The 17140-nt window shown below is 38.7% G+C and overlaps 2 protein-coding genes across 2 annotated transcripts; both read left to right on the forward strand.

Annotated features, from left to right (window-relative positions):
* Window positions 1-6181: 6181 nt before the first annotated feature.
* On the forward strand, window positions 6182-10869 carry f7l (coagulation factor VII, like). The gene is made up of 8 exons (XM_059553444.1): window positions 6182-6359; window positions 6511-6674; window positions 7836-7860; window positions 8137-8250; window positions 8333-8479; window positions 9206-9297; window positions 9633-9753; window positions 10041-10869. Exons 1-8 carry the CDS (start codon window positions 6275-6277, stop codon window positions 10586-10588), a joined length of 1296 nt encoding a protein of 431 aa, XP_059409427.1. The 5' UTR covers window positions 6182-6274; the 3' UTR covers window positions 10589-10869.
* Window positions 10870-11593: 724 nt separating this feature from the next.
* On the forward strand, window positions 11594-16066 carry LOC132143321 (coagulation factor VII-like). The gene is made up of 8 exons (XM_059553443.1): window positions 11594-11716; window positions 11817-11980; window positions 12666-12690; window positions 12776-12892; window positions 13530-13670; window positions 14831-14955; window positions 15049-15169; window positions 15440-16066. The coding sequence occupies exons 1-8, from the start codon at window positions 11656-11658 to the stop codon at window positions 15997-15999; spliced, it is 1314 nt and encodes a 437-aa protein (XP_059409426.1). The 5' UTR covers window positions 11594-11655; the 3' UTR covers window positions 16000-16066.
* Window positions 16067-17140: the final 1074 nt, after the last annotated feature.

Raw genomic sequence — 17140 nt, forward strand, 5'->3', positions numbered from 1 at the left:
AGAATGAATGCAATGTTTCCCAACGTTTTGGTTCCAGTAAAAGTCAAAAGTAATCGATAATCGATATGTAACAGTTATCTCATCGGTGGTCTTTTCATGACTGTTTTCGACACATTACGTCATGGTTAACCGAACAATATAGCTGGTAAACTGAGGTTTGTGTATAAATATAAGATGTTAGATTAGTTCTCTGTCATCAATGAATCGGCGTTCGTCTTTATGTGTCTGTGTGGAACATCACTAACTTTAAGTTATTTTATTTCATTAACACAGTAAACATATGCGATTTAATGTTAACATGCATATGAATATGCCATCAAGTGACGTGTTTTTGTATGTTATATATCATGTACTTCCGGTGAGCTTTTTTTTTTAACAATGATTATGCGCTTAGTATGCAATTATTCACGAACTATTTACAGTAAGATCAACATTTATAAAGGCATATTTTGTGTTGCCAAAAAAATTGCCATAGCGTACACAAATTATTCTTTAGTATTAATTACAGTCGAAGATACTGTACTTTCCTGTTTATTACTGTGAAGCTGCTTTGAAACAGATGTGCTATAAAACAAACGTGCATTGACTTGAATTACTGATTATTACATTATTTTATGTATGTGTATGTGTGTGTGTGTGTGTGTGCGTGTTTACAAAAACAAATAACTTTTTAATTTTCGAAAATCATGTTTTTTATTGTTATCACGTTTTTTTATTTTGTTATTCATATTCTTTGTTATTATTTAATCAAAAAACGCACACACACACACACACACACACACACACACACACACACACACACACACACACACACACACACACACACACATATATATATATAATTTTTTTTACATTTTTAAAAATGACGGAATTTTACTTATCTATTAAATAAATCTTGATTCAAGAATTGTTAGATATTTTGACTAGAAACAAGACAAAAATACTAAGTTAAACCTTTTTTCAGTGTACTGTTAAAGGGTTAACGTTTTGCTGTTTGCTGACATCATTCATCATTTGTTGTTGTTTTGTCGTTATTGTTAGTTATTTGTTGTAGTGTGATGTAAAGAGCTCTTGTTAACATTAATGATATTTAATAATTGTTGTATAATGTTGTTTCAGTATGAGTTGCATTTTACATTTTTTATTCATTCTGAAGGATAATGAATCTGTTCTTAATTTGTGAGTGAGATGAATTAATGCATGTTCACATTTGTTCTAGAACTACAGAAACATTGTACTCCTGATTTCTCTCAACATTTCATATCTTTTTAAAAAGTTACTTAGCTTGAGTTTGTTCTCCAAAGCACTCAAGATTTACCACAGCAAAACAGAAATGTTATTTATTCAGCAAAGATGAGTTTGATAAAAGGAAATTGATAAAAGGTGACAGTAAAGACTTACATTGTTAGAAAAATCTATTCTGAATAAATTCTGTCCTTTTATTTATTTAAACAATGAATAGATAAGTTATTTTAAATTTGAATAATATTAAAAATTTTTACTGTATTTTTGTCTATTTTTAATCAAATAAATGCAGCTTTGATGAGCAGAAGAATCTTCTTTAAAAACATAAAAAATCTTACTGACCCCAAACTTTTGAACAGCAGTCTATATATATATATATATATATATATATATATATATATATATATAACATACAATATGTGCATTTTTATTTAATAATTTTATTTTCATACTACATTTAGAAGGTAAATGTATTTATATTATACATTAACACAAGTGTTGAACAAATATAATCACAGCACAATAAAATACATGGCATAGATAACATCATTATTACTCAAAACATGAAAGAATAATGTTTTACTAAAATACTTTTTTTTTTTACATTACATTAATGACAATTTCCATGTTAAATGTGTTTAATTGTCATGAAAATAATATCCTAATGCAAATATATATATAAATATAAATAAATGCTCTCAAAGTAAGATTCACTGTTTTTACAGTGTCTCTGCAGCACAGAAGCAGTCATCAGTGTCACAGACGAATATTTGTAGAAATGAATCACAATTATACATTTCTCTTTGATGCCAAAAATCATTAGGATATTAAGTAAAGATCATGTTCCATGAAGATATTTTGTTAATGTCCTACCGTAAATATATCAAAACTTCATTTGTGATTAGTAATATGCATTGCTAAGAACTTCATTTGAACAACTTTAAAGATGATTTTCTCAATATTTAGTTATTTTTGCTCCCTCAGATTCCAGATTTTTCTAATATTGTCCTCCTCACAAACCAGACATCACTGGAGAGATGATTTATTCAGCTTTCAGATGATTTACAAAAAATCATCATCAGGTTCATCAGAGCGCTGTGGAGTCTCTGGGACTCGCCTGCTACACAAAAGTTTAGAAAACCCCATACGATCAGAAACAAAACTACCCAGATGTTCCTCTAGCTTGCCTACAGCTTTCAGAATGACGTGACGGAGGAGATCCTGACCAACACTAACTGTGGAGGTGCGTTTCTGAATGACTCGTTCGAAAATGTGCCCCCCCTCAAATCATCTAAGATTAGGATGAGTGTGTTTTCTTGATTTCAAACTGATATTTTCATCAGTGATGCAGTGACACACTTCTCCAGATCTGCATCTGGTCTGAGGATTCAGTGTGTTGTGTGTGTGCCTTCTCTTCTCTTCTCTTCTCTTCTCTTCTCTTCTCTTCTCTTCTCTTCTCTTCTCTTCTCTTCTCTTCTCTTCTCTTCTCTTCTCAGTCGAGCCACTGGACTGAAAGAATGGGCTGCTCCACACTCACACGAACACACTCTCTCTCTCACACACACACTCACTCACACACACACACACACACACACACTCTCACACACACACACACACACACTCACTCACTCACTCACTCACTCACACGAACACACTCTCTCTCTCACACACACACTCACACACTCACACACTCACACACACACACACACTCACTCACTCACACACTCACTCACACACTCACTCACACACACACACACACACACACACACACACACACACACACACACACACACACACACTCACTCACTCACTCTCACACACACACTCACACACACTCACTCACACACACACACACACACACACACAAACACACACACACTCACTCACTCACACACAAACACACACACACTCACTCACACACAAACACTCACACACTCACACACACACACACACACACTCACTCACTCACTCACTCACACGAACACACTCTCTCTCTCACACACACACTCACACACTCACACACACACACACACTCACTCACTCACACACTCACTCACACACACACACACACACACACACACACACACACACACACACTCACTCACTCTCACACACACACTCACACACACTCACTCACACACACACACACACACACACACACACACACACACACACACACACACACACACACATATATACACACACACACACACACTCACTCACACAAACACACTCACTCACTCACTCACTCACTCACTCACACACAAACACACACACACACACACACACACACTCACTCACTCACTCACACACAAACACACACACACACACACACTCACACACACACACACACACACAAACACACACACACTCACTCACTCACACACAAACACACACACACACACACACACAAACACACACACACTCACTCACTCACTCACACACATACTCACACACACACACACACACACACACACACACTCACACACACACACACAAACACACACACACTCACTCACTCACACACAAACACACACACACACACACACACACACACTCACACTCACACACACACACACACTGCTGGTACAGGAAAGCTGCCCACAGATGTGGTTTCCAGCCTGCGCTGTGGAAGGTGTTTCTCTCGTCTCTGTACCTGCGTCTCTTCTTTCACTTTGTGACCTACTTGCATAATTCTGGCATTAGATCTGAGCTTGCTTTAGTTTGAGTAAATGCTAATCAGCTGAGGCTGCACAGACACTCATTAGTGTGTTTGAGGCGTAAACATGTCACTCTGAGTGAGAACATGCTGAAGCTCAATTATATCGGAGCACATTAAATGCTCAAGGACACTCATTAAGAGTTTGAAACTCAAACATATCTTTATATAATATAACATAATAACAATTATATAACTTATCTTGTTTGTTTAACTATCTGACTTGAAATGCTTCCATGAAAAGCGTCTGTGATAAAGTGTCTCAGTTGGATAATAATGTAATGACTTGTGTCTGGTTTAAGTCAGGGTTAGGTCAAAATTCATTTAGGACATTTAAGATCAGTCGGTGCAAGTTTCTTCATCTCAGAATTACATTCGAGTCTGGGACTAGTCTTAAACCTTGTTTTCTAATCTAATATAGTGTGTCATTATTTAACTTTTTAATGATGCGTAATGATTTAACTTAAGGTACTTTATTAAGACTCTGTCTTTAATGTAACAATTCAGTTGTGAGTATAATATGCACATTATTAAATGATCCTCTGTTTTTGTGAAGACACTAGTCTTTGGTTGAAGTTTATCTGCTTACTCCAGACCCGTTGTGAACATGCTATTGTGTTTGTATTTGTGTGTTTTCTCATTTTTCAGATAGAAATCAGATGAAGCAGTGAGTATGGTTCTCTGTGTCTTATTGTCACTGTGTTTGCAGCAGCTCTGAATGTGTGTGTTGTGTTTAAACCGCGCATCTCTCTGTGGTCTCAACAAACGAGTCGAGAAGCTAACATTCAGACACCCCAGAAGTATGTAAAGCAGCTCGTCACACGCAGATCTGAGCTAGAGTTTAAACTCGAGCTGATTTCAAGACGGAAACCACAGGGCTTCTTATAGTTTTATGTAAATGACAGCTAGAGAAGCTGTAAACCCGAACAGAATAAATGATTCATTATGCAAACGCTCCTGTGCTGTCAGACGAGGAATGTTCAATAATTACAGTCAAAGGAAACTTCACCTGAAAATGATCGATCTGTCATTATGTACTCGCTCTCGTTTCTCCTGTATGACTTTCTGTCTTCTGCAGAGATATATTTTGTCAAACATTGGAAACCGAACAACGTTGGACCCCACTGACATTAGTTTGGAATAAATGAAAAAAAAAATCTATTAAAATACGTAGATAAAGTCATAAAGGTTTGCAGCGATATGTGGGGGAGCAGGGTTTCTCCAGGTTTTGTGAAGGTACATTTAGGAATTAAAAATGTTAAGGTCTTAAATTTAAGTCTAAGTCAGAAAATGTGAGGAATAAATTGAAAGGAACACAAAACACATGTATATTCTCTAAATGTATTTAAGAGAGAACACTTCCAGATCTCTATTGATTTTGAATTCATTTCCACACACACACACACACACACACACACATAATCTCTGCTCATATCTTTTACCTTTTACTGAACCATCTGATTCTTCCTCAGTGTTTCTGTCTTGTTTTCCAGTACAAGCATCTAAAAATCTTTAAATCAAGATACATTTACTTGAGATGCAAAATCACAGAAGATATGAAGTCTTGTTTTAGATAATGATCAAAAGAACAAATATCTGCCAATGGACTTATTTACTTGTTTTTGTTTTAAGCTTATTTAATTTTAATTAATTTCTAAGAAAACAAGATTTCAAATTCTCATTTTGCATCTCCAGTAACATTTACTGCCATTGACTTTATTCATTTTAAGACTTTCTGCTCTGATCTAAGAACTTTTAAGGCCTTTTTTCAAGAACTGCAGAAACCCTGGGGAGTAAATGATGAGATGATTATAATTTTTGCATGATTTCTTTACATTTCTTAAAAGGTAGCCTATACGGTTCCTAAAATCCAAAATCAAGTGCACCCAAAAAATGTAAATAACAAAACTGACTGAAATGATAAGTACTCATGATCTACTGTACGAAGTATGAACTGAGTCTAATTAAACAGCAGATTGTTGTCATGAAGAAGAATAAATGCATTAAAATACTGACAGGCTTTTCTTTTTGTTTTAAAGTGCTAACTTAAAAGAACCAGTTGAATATTTGTGTCTAGTTTGATCTCATGTCACGTTCTGTTTTGTTGAGAGAATGTGTGAAATCTCACCCATGGTATGAATGAAGTGAAGAAAGGCTGTTCCTCAGTTTCTGCACCAGTGGCTCCATCTCCTGGTGATTTAAAGAGCCCCTTCAGACACACAGTATTGTGCAATCTGCTGTCCGTTTGCCCACCGTGTGTCCAGACCACAGCCGATGAGTTACGGACTTTAAACCTGAAGCTTAAACATCATGGAGTACAACCTGAACAGAATGAAGCTCTGCCACATGATCCTGACGCTGCTCGCCGTCCCAGTGTGCTGTGGGCTTCCATCAGGTGAGAGAGGAGATCTTAAAAATGGTGTCATGTGTTTGTGTGTTTCTCATCCATGTTTACATGTTAAAGCAGAGACTATAAGGGTATTTAGACTCACTCACTCACTCACTGTCTGCCTGATATTTACTCTTGGTCTCTTCGTCATCTGCAGTCTTCCTCAGTAAGTCTGAGGCAGACCAGGCATTAACACATCGTGTCCGACGGGCAAACTCCTTCCTGGAGGAGCTGAAGCTGGGAAATCTGGAGAGAGAGTGTCTTGAGGAGATCTGCTCTTATGAGGAGGCCAGAGAGATCTTCACCGTCCCCGAACAACTGGTGAGGAGAACAAGACCTTTAGAAAGATCTGCTCAGAGAGACGTAGTGCTTGATTCAGAGTCACTCCTAATTCTGATCAGTCAGGATCAGTTCAGATCATTTAGAGTGAGTCTCAATTCTGATAATTCAGAATCAGTCTCAATCCAGAGTGAGTCTCAGTTCAGACCATTCAGATTCAGTCTCAATTCAGAGTCAGTCTAAATTCTGATAATTCATAATCAGTCTCAATCCAAAGTGAGTCTCAATTCAGACCATTCAGACTCAGTCTCAATTCAGAGTCAGTCTAAATTCTGATAATTCAGAATCAGTCTCAATCCTGAGTCAGTCTAAATTCAGAGACAGTTTCAATTCTTAATATTCAGAATAAATCTAAATTCAGAGCCACTCTTAATTCAGGTAATTCAAAGTCAGTCTCAATTCAAATTATTCAGAATACATTCAGATAATACAGCCCAAATTAAGATAATTCAGAGTCAGTCTAAATTCTGATAATTCAGAATCAGTCTAAATCCAGAGTCAGTCCCAATTCAGAGTCAGTCTCAATTCTTATTATTCAGAATAAATCTCAATTCAGAGCCACTCGTACTTCAGTTAATTCAAAGTGAGTCTAAATTTAAATTATTCAGAATACATTAAGATAATACAGTTCAAGTTAAGATAATTCAGTCAGTCTAAATTCTGATAATTCATAATCAGTCTCAATTCAGAGTCCGTCTCAACTTAAGTAATTCAAAGTCAGTCTCAATTTTGATAATTTGGTGTTAATCTCAATTCAGACCATTCAGTCTTAATTCAGAGTCAGATCATTCAGAATCAGTCTTACTTCAGGTAATTCATAGTCAGTCTTGATTCAGACCAATTCAGAATCAGTCTCAATTCGGAGTCAGTTTTAATTCAGATAATTCGTAAAGTGTCTCAATCCAGATATTTCAGAATCTGTCTCAATTCATAGTCAGTCTAACTTCAGGTAATTCAAAGTCAGTTTCAAATCAGATAATTCAGAGTCAGTCTCAATTCAGATTATTCGGTCAGTCACACAGTGAGACACTCATGACATCAATGAAAGTTTGTGTTTGAAATTGAGACAAAACAACTAACAACTGCACAGAAATAGTAGAAGAGCTGAAGGAAATCTAACAGAACTCTCCTGTTGTGTTTCAGGAAGATTTCTGGAAGAGATACACAGGTAAACCAACAACTTTAAGTGCAGTTTACACACATCTCATGAAAACAAATTACATTTCATGAATAGCTAAACACTTAAATATAAAAAAAACAATAAATCTTGAACAAGTTTTTAAATGTTGCACATGAATTTAAGGTAAGTTTAATTAAAAACTGCATAGCAACGAGCTAAGAACCATGCAGAACTCCTCAGACTGTATAGAAACGGCCTGACAGTGAGTTTGCACAAATGTCCTCAGATCTTGTAAATCTGTGTGAATCTGGTTTGGCTCTTCAGAAGTGGATCATTGTCAGTCGGGACCGTGTCAGAACGGAGCCACATGTGTGGATCAGATAAACGCATACATCTGCATCTGTCCTGTGAACTTTGAGGGGCGACACTGTGACAAAGGTAACACACAATCATGACAACACAACACAAAGATCTGCAGAATGAGTATCTACTCTTGTTAATCCTGTCGTACGTCCCACAGAAATATTTCCACCCACTTCCTACGGATGTTTGTACAGGAATGGTGGCTGCGAGCACTTCTGTGTAGAAATCAGTGATTCGACCCATCGCTGTGATTGTGCCCCTGGATACACACTACACTCAGACAACAGCAGCTGTGTGCCGCAGGGTCAGTCCGCAAACACAGACGTCTTAGCCAAAATACTGTCCACTGCCTACACTTGGAATATGTGAAACAGTGTGCATTATACAACAACATACACACAGAGCAGCGTGCAGTTATCAGCTAAAAAATAATGATATTTAGCATCTGCAATGTTTGGTTTTCTTCACAAGTGTCTGAACATTTTGCAGTGTGACGTAATAAATCAGGAAAAGCCAATATCGCTATCACTGCTGATTAGAAATAGAGGGTCAAGTCAAGCACATTGCATTGTGGGATGCAGTGTCACCCACTGTACTGTGGGTCGATATTGCACACTTTGACATGTAGCTGGTCATGCATACAGAAAATTAAAACATTGAGCATTAAATATGCTGCAAACTGCAGAACTTGCAGATGTAATATGTTAGTTTGTTACTAGATAAGTGTCTTGGAGATGATTCATATTTTGATCTCCAATGCACATCAATGTGCTGGATATGTTTACATTAATGCATTTGTTAAATGCTTTTATCCAAATTGACTTACACTGCATTGAAGGTGTACACTTGATCAGTTCATGCATTAATTCCCTGGGAATCGAACCCATGACATTAGCACGGATGTCAACATGATCTACTGATTAAGCTAGAGGAATGCTCTGGTGGATGACTCTAAAATCCTTGTGTTTGTGCTGTAAGGCCATAGTGCTGTTGATGTAAACTCATGTTGTGTTTCTCATCATGTGCTCAGATCGATTCCCGTGTGGAAGGACTGTGATGAAAGGTGTGAGTCCGAGGATAGTGAAGGGTGACGTGTGTCCTAAAGGACATTGTCCGTGGCAGGTGAGGATTCATGAGGAAATCAGATGAACAGCATGTTCGTTTCTCTGGACACAGCTTCCAAAGTGTTGGCAGTGTTCCCGCAGAAGAACAATTTTCAGTTTCCCAAAGAACCTTTCAGAGACACCATTTCTAGTGCATTTAACATTTTGTTAATCTTATTAACTTTTTGTCCAATGGGAAGATTCCATAGATTTTCCTTTCCCTTCATGAAACCATAGATTCCACAAAAGAACCTTTTTTTGCAGGAGCATATTTTCATCAGAATCCATCTGTTCTTCAATTCTGTTCGTTTGGTGTTTTCTCAATGTTTCTGTTCGTGTGCGTCTCCTCCACAGGCTTTACTACTGCATAAGGAACAGTATAAATGCGGTGCTGTTATTCTAGATTCCCAATGGATTCTCACCGCAGCTCACTGCATTTGGGAAAAGGATCCAAACATCTTACAAGTAACAGTGGGTAAGAAATGACTCATTATCTGGTTTGTCTTCGGGAGTTACTGCAGATGCACGTTTGTCAAACTCTGATTTAGAATTGAGAAACTCTAGATTGAAAACTGACTTCTCCCAGTTGACAACCAAAAAGGCAGTGGATTCAACCGGTAGCTGTGTTGCATACTTGCTTATTTTGCTCTCCACAATTCTGCTAGTTCTATATAACGCTGGTTCTGTTGACGTTCCTCCTCCCACAGCACAAGTGTAGACCTAGTATCTTCTCTCTCGGTCTCATTTTGTCTTCTGCTGCAGGTGAACACCTTCGTGGGAAAGACGAAGGAACCGAACAGACGAGGAAAGTGTCTAAAGTGTTCATCCACCCGCGGTACAACCACACCAGCGCTGACAGCGACATCGCCCTGCTGCGTCTGCTCAGCCCCGTCAGGCTTGACGCCTTCGCTATTCCCATCTGCCTTCCTCCCGTTAACGGCACCTTCGGACGCACCATTGGAGCCATTCGCATGTCCACCGTCAGCGGATGGGGTCATATGTCGCAGTCCGGTCCGCCGTCTCCGGTTCTTCAGCGGCTGGATGTGCCGAGGGTCTCTTTAGACGAGTGCAAGGCAAAGTCTGGGCTTAAGGTGACCAGGAACATGCTGTGTGCCGGCTTCATCGAGGGCGGCCGAGACTCCTGTCAGGGGGACAGCGGAGGGCCACTGGTCACCCGCTATAAGAACACATGGTTTCTGACAGGGATCGTGAGTTGGGGCAAAGGCTGTGCACGCGCTGACTTCTACGGCATCTACACGCGCGTGTCTGTCTTTGTGGAGTGGATCATGAAGACTGTAGCCACTGCATGAATTCAAGAGTTCGTAAATGTTGTTAAAAGTGAAGTGTGTTCAGATTTCAGGGCAGTGGAATGGGGAAAACAACAGGTCTCGTTTTTAAAAGCTTAACTTTTAATTAGAGCATGCGTTTTTAGAAAAGCCTGTCATGGACAAGACGCTGCAAAAGACCCGAGATGATGGCATGTGTCATGACATAGATTTTTACATTATTTTAATGTTAATTTTACTTACAATGTTGATAAAGTTTTTTGAACAAGAAAACAAATAAATATGAGGGAAGTTTTCAACCCTCATTCTGACCCTCTCTCTGATGTGGCCTGTTTTAAGGGGCGTGTCCTTTAAGGCTTGTTATGATTGGCTGACATTCACTGCATAGGAAACTGTATCAATGCCCCTCACTATTGCAACTGTTTCGACAACAAGATTAAAAATGTAAATGGTAATTTAATTTACTTTGGTCTGTGATGTCATCTTTCAACAAATTATTCTGTGTGACTCTCCATGACACTGTGCCTTGTTTACAAAGCAAAATCAAGCTATGAATTAAGCTATGAAACTTGCAGAATGTTTTAATTCTATGAAGACCTCTTTTGTGCCAAAAGATCAAGGCAAATTAGATTTCTCGTGTCATGAACCCTTTAAACAATGGAAAAGTATGGCAGTGGAAGGAAAAAAAGTGTTTAGTGTGAACGCCCCCTAATTCCTAAAACATTGATCTGTTTGAGTGGCCGACATGTCACCATCTAACCAATCATGTGAGTTTGGGCTGGACTTGGAGGCACAGGCACTGGAAAACAGCAGAATTCAATGCAGTTTAGTTTGCAAGCACACTTCACCTTTAAAGACGCATAAAGACACATGTAAATGAGTATACTAAAAGATTGCAGAATGTAAAAGTTATATTATGTGTCACTGGCACATGCACATACATAAACACAAATAAACTCTTTCAAATGCTGTGTGTCCTGGCATCTCTGTGCTTCAGTAAGGGAGGGCTTGTAGACTCTGAGGGGTGGAGAGTATTTAGACTTCAGACCTTTGAACCTGGAGCAGAGATACACACCGAACCGCTGTTCAACATGAGTCTCCTGTCAGGGTTTTACGTCCTCTTGGGTCTTTACAGCTGTCATTCTGCTACAGGTAACTAAACCAACTACAGATCCACTGCTGGATTCGGTGCTATAATGTGTGTATAATAAGAGTGTTGTTGGTGATAACAGCACAGTCTTGTGTTGCTCAGTGTTTGTGGGGAAGGACGAGGCTCATGGGGGTTTGATCCGGACTAAGCGGGCGAACTCGGGCTGGTTTGAGGAGCTGAAGATGGGCAATCTGGAGAGGGAGTGTCTGGAGGAGAAATGTTCGTATGAGGAGGCGCGAGAGGTGTTTGAACACGCGGAGGCCACCGTCAGTATTACATGTGACAAACACACACACACGTTCAGTGACTGATGGCATTGTGCTGGGCTTGATATCCACTACACTAAATATCTAAAAAGTCTTGAATCAGGATGCATTTAAGTAAAATACCTTGTTTTCTGAAAATATCACCCAAGTTTTGTTAGTTTTTGCTAAAAAAAAAATCCTTAATTCAAAGTCTAAACAAGAATATTTGTCTCACTCCATTGGCTGATATTGTACTTGTTTAAGGCAAAAACTAATCAAATTTGGATAAACAAGACAATGGCTTGGTTTCACAGACAGGGCTAAGACTTAGCCAGGACTAGGCAAGAGTTCAATTAGGACATTTAAGTAATTTTATATTAACGTGCCTTAGAAAAAAAAAACATTACTGGTGTGCATTTTGAGTCGGTGCAGTTTTCTTTCAGTTAAAACAGCTCGGATTTACACTTTAATCTGGGACTAGGCTTATAATATCTTAAATCATTTGATTTCTCAAGTAAATGCATCTTAATTCCAGAATCTGTAGATATTTATACAAGAAAACAAGACAAAATACTAATGAAGAAAATAATTTTTTTGCAGTAATGATACTGTAGTAATGTGATGTTAAACTTGCTCAAGTCTTTGTTAAAGTTGTGTATTTTATTAGTTGAGTGCAAGCAAACGTCTAACTAATGTCTCCACACAGAATGAGTTCTGGAAGATCTACAATGGTGAGATTTTGAGATTGTTTTGTGAAAGTCATTCATCTTCATGACATTGTCTGTGATTAAGATGAATGTTTGTGGTCGTCTGCAGTTAAAGATCACTGTGCATCAAATCCATGTGAGAATAATGGGCTCTGCTCGATCCAGAACGCAGAATCCTACACGTGTCTGTGTTCGCCGGGCTTCAGCGGACGCAACTGTGAGCAGGGTGAGAACATCAGAGTGAATGAGAGTTAGCCGACATGTGGTTGCAAATCCATGACGGTTAGCAGACAGGTGTTCACAGCGATGCCTCAAAAGAACCATTCAGTCAAAGGTTCTTTAAAGAACCATCTCTTTCTTTTTTCCTTTTGTGAAACAGAAAGGTTCTTTGGATGTTAAAGGTTCTTTAGGAAACCATTTAGACAAAAAGGTTCTTCTATGCAATCGTGAAGCACCTTTATTTTTAAGAGTTTAGAATGTCTAAAGTGGACTATCCAAATATTGTGCAACAAAATTTTCGACTTAGCCAAAGTGAATAAATACAGACACCTCTTTAATTATGATTGAGCCTGGTTTGAAAACTAGAAAATGTATCTATTTGTATCATTTAAATGGGACCAAACGATGTAACTTCCTGTGGGGAATGTTTCACTTGTTACATGTTAAAATAGCTTTAGTGTCATAGTTGATAATAGTTCATAGAGTATAGTTAGTTAAGTGATCTATGCTTCAAAACTATACACGAAACTTGTCTGGGTTTGGCATTCAGAAAGAGAAATGTGGTAACGTCACGTCCTTGAAGTTAAAGAACAAACAAATTCCTGATTCAGGCCCAAGCACACGTTTTTCCTTTCACTCCTCAGAGATGAAAGACATCCCTGACTCCTGTCTTTATAATAATGGGGGCTGCGAGCACTTCTGCACGGAGAAGGATGCTCAGCGGAGCTGTTCCTGTGCTGATGGATATACCTTAGGGTCAGATGGTCAGAAGTGCCTGACAAAAGGTGAGAAAATTACAGAACGCACAGATAACTGGCAGCCGCAGAGATTCAGAATCATCTGTTTAGCATTCAATGTCTTCATGTTGTTGGGGATAATGCATTACAAGTAACCAGTAAAGTAAGGCATTACTAAAGGAATAATCCCTGTGAAGCTGTGGTTTACAGTGAATTTATAACAGCTGAGGGACGTTGTTAGGTACAGCATGAAGCGGAGTTATAGCTGTTATTAATTCACTGTAAACCATGGCTTCACGGGGATTATTACTTTTATAAAATGGTTATTCCATATATGCAGTACGGTTTCACAAAATTAAACAAAGCAAATAAAGTGTAGTGATGATAATAACAACAGTATTCTTCCACCAGATAACGTAGCTCCTCAGAATCAGTTGTGGTTGCTACAAAGTGGTTGCCGAGCAACACACAAATGTAAACAAAGGTGTTTGTTACATTGTAGAGTAATTCACAACAGCTTTGAACTTGGCTCAGCCAATCAGAATCAAGGACTGGAACTATCTGTTTGATAATATTTAAGTTACTTTTCAAATAAGTAATGCCTGTGCCCATGTTGAGAGAAATCAGCAGTAAGATGTTCCTGTAGTTCTATAATAAATGTGAACATGCTTGAATTTATCTCACATGCGAAAAAAAAAAAAAAAAAAAAGATTCAGTATTCCTCAAAACGAATAAAAAAACCTGAAATGCAACTCAAAATTTTAGGCAAATCTGCAATAATTAAATGTTAAACAACACAAATATCCTTTAGGTATTTAATACAATTTTATTAAGCGATGTCTTTGATGCTGACCTCCGATGATCCAATTCAACCGCACTGATTCTTCTGCGTTCTACTGTACAGATGTGTATTTACTTTTCCTTCAGCCTGAGGAATATTTATTTCACCTTTGGTGTGAAAGGGCTTTTACGTTCATCATAAATATAACTTTTTATATTAAAAATAAACAAGCAAGCCCAGCCCAGATTTAAAAAGTAATGCAAAAGTATTGTAATGCCAAAAAGTAACTAAGTAATGTAAATAGTTACTTTTTTAGGGAGTAACGCAATAATGTAATGCATTAAAGTAACTTTACCCAACACTGTTTGTCATATAATGACTTCAGCATGGAGTTGGTATGTAAAGTATTTTAAACGCTCCTTTACAGAGGCTTTTCCGTGTGGGAAGGTTCCTCTTCTTCAGGGGCCAGGTGCTGCTGTGAATCCTAAGGATGATGCGAGATCTCGTATCGTTGGTGGAGCTGAATGTCCTAAAGGACACTGTCCCTGGCAGGTAACCATCACAGAATCCATCTGTTCACAGTTCATACTGTACTTTACCATCAAACATCTGTGTGTGTGTGTGTGTGTGTGTGTTGATGGACAGGTGTTGCTAAAGTACGGTCAGAAGGGTTTCTGTGGAGGTGTGATCTACAAACCCACCTGGATCCTCACCGCCGCCCACTGTTTGGAAAAACTCAATGTCAGGTTTCTCAATATAGTCGCAGGTACGGTCAAACTCAGAACAGATTGTGAAAATGCCAAACTTCATGTGAACAGTCAAATTAATTTTAGTGATAACCCTAAAACCCTAACCCTAGTTGACTAGAAACAAGACAAAAAATACTAAGTAAGATAAGCTTTTTTTTGCAGTACCTTTTACCCTTAAAATGAAAACCCCATCATAAGAACCCACAGGAACATCAGTAACCAATCACGTTCTGGCTGCAGCACACTATTTAGTGCCAGCTCTATTGTCTGTGTTGTCTGTGACGCAGGTGAGCATGACATTCAGGTGGACGAAGGCACAGAACAGGTGATCCAGGTGGAGCAGATGCTCGAGCACCCCAACTACAACTCCAGCACCTCCGACAACGACATCGCCCTGCTGCGTCTGCGCAAACCCATCGTCTACAGCACCTACGCCGTCCCCGTCTGCCTGCCGCTGCGAGACACGGCCGAGCGCGAGCTGTGGGCCGTCAGCAAGCACACGGTCAGCGGCTGGGGCAAACGCAGCGAGGACGGGCCCACGTCACGCTTACTGCGCCGCCTGCTGGTGCCCCGCATCCGCTCACAGGAGTGCATCGAGATCAGCAACGTGGCACTCACCAGCAACATGTTCTGCGCCGGTTACATCGAGGGCAAGCAGGACTCGTGTAAAGGGGACAGCGGTGGGCCTCTGGTGACCCACTACAGGAACACCACCTTCCTGCTGGGCATCGTGAGCTGGGGCAAAGGCTGTGCCCGACCAGGGTCCTACGGCATTTACACCCGCGTCTCCAACTACCTGCAGTGGATCCACCAACAAACAGCCAACTCTACAGCTGCAACACAATGAAGCGTTAACACACAGCAAATCTTTTATTTTATCTGATTTTCTTCTTTATGTAAATATGCTTCAATCCACCAATTTTTATCTGCTTTTTGGGATATTGCATTAAAAAAAAAATTAAAAATGGAAATTAAATTAAATTATATCTATATATTCAATTCCTTAATGCGCATCAAAAAGACGTGAAGAAACGACCAATTCTACAGCTTCAACACAATGAAGCATTAATGCACAGTGAATCTTTTATTTATGTTTGATCAAGTCAGATTTTATTCAATGTTTTGAATATTTGTATCCATCATTACCTCATTCACAAATAAATAATTCAGTAGTATGCAAATTATCTGTGCTTATTGGGTTTAAATTCCTGTGTGCTTGCATTTACCATTGTGTAAGAAATTTTGTGGGTAAATTCAGATTCAAATAGCAACCTGCACGATTAGTTTTGTGCTAAGCTTCCCTATGCATACATGCAATGGATCCATGAACAGATGGCCAGTTCTACTGCAAAACAATGAAGCGTTAATGCACAGCCTATACTTCTGTTTATTTTTGATCATGTCTGATTTTATTCTGTATGAGGCTACCTATATATATATGAGGCAAACGTAAAGGACTTTTCACACCTGAAATAAAATGAGGTAGCATGAATTATACATTTACGTACTGATTAATATTAATTAACTACATGTACTAACTGTATGGTTAGGGTTTGGCTAAGGGTTACTTGCATGTAATTATGCATAATTCATAATTATAATAGTAAGTACATGTAACTTGTAACAAGGACACCTTAAAGTGTTGCAAAAACTTCCATTTCAGCTGTAAAGCAGCTCATCTGTCCCGTCCAGATACCCACACTTGTGTTCTTTGAACTTGACCACTTGACTATTTATGTGATGTATTCCTGTAAAATGAGATTTACACCAAAGTGGCTTCTTCTTGAAATGGCTGAAGATGGTTATGAAAACCCCTGGAGCTCCAGTTGAGCCGACTGCTCGTTATTAATCTCTGTAACGAGTTCTAAAAATTCTCTCACTCTGATTTTGTTTACACATGCATCTGATCTTCACATGTGCTGGTTTTAGGGATCATTCTGGTGCATTTATTTGTTGTTGTTTATGTGCAAAAAAAGTTTTTATTAACA

Source organism: Carassius carassius, chromosome 7, assembly GCF_963082965.1.
Source record: "Carassius carassius chromosome 7, fCarCar2.1, whole genome shotgun sequence".
Taxonomy (NCBI): Eukaryota; Metazoa; Chordata; class Actinopteri; order Cypriniformes; family Cyprinidae; genus Carassius; species Carassius carassius.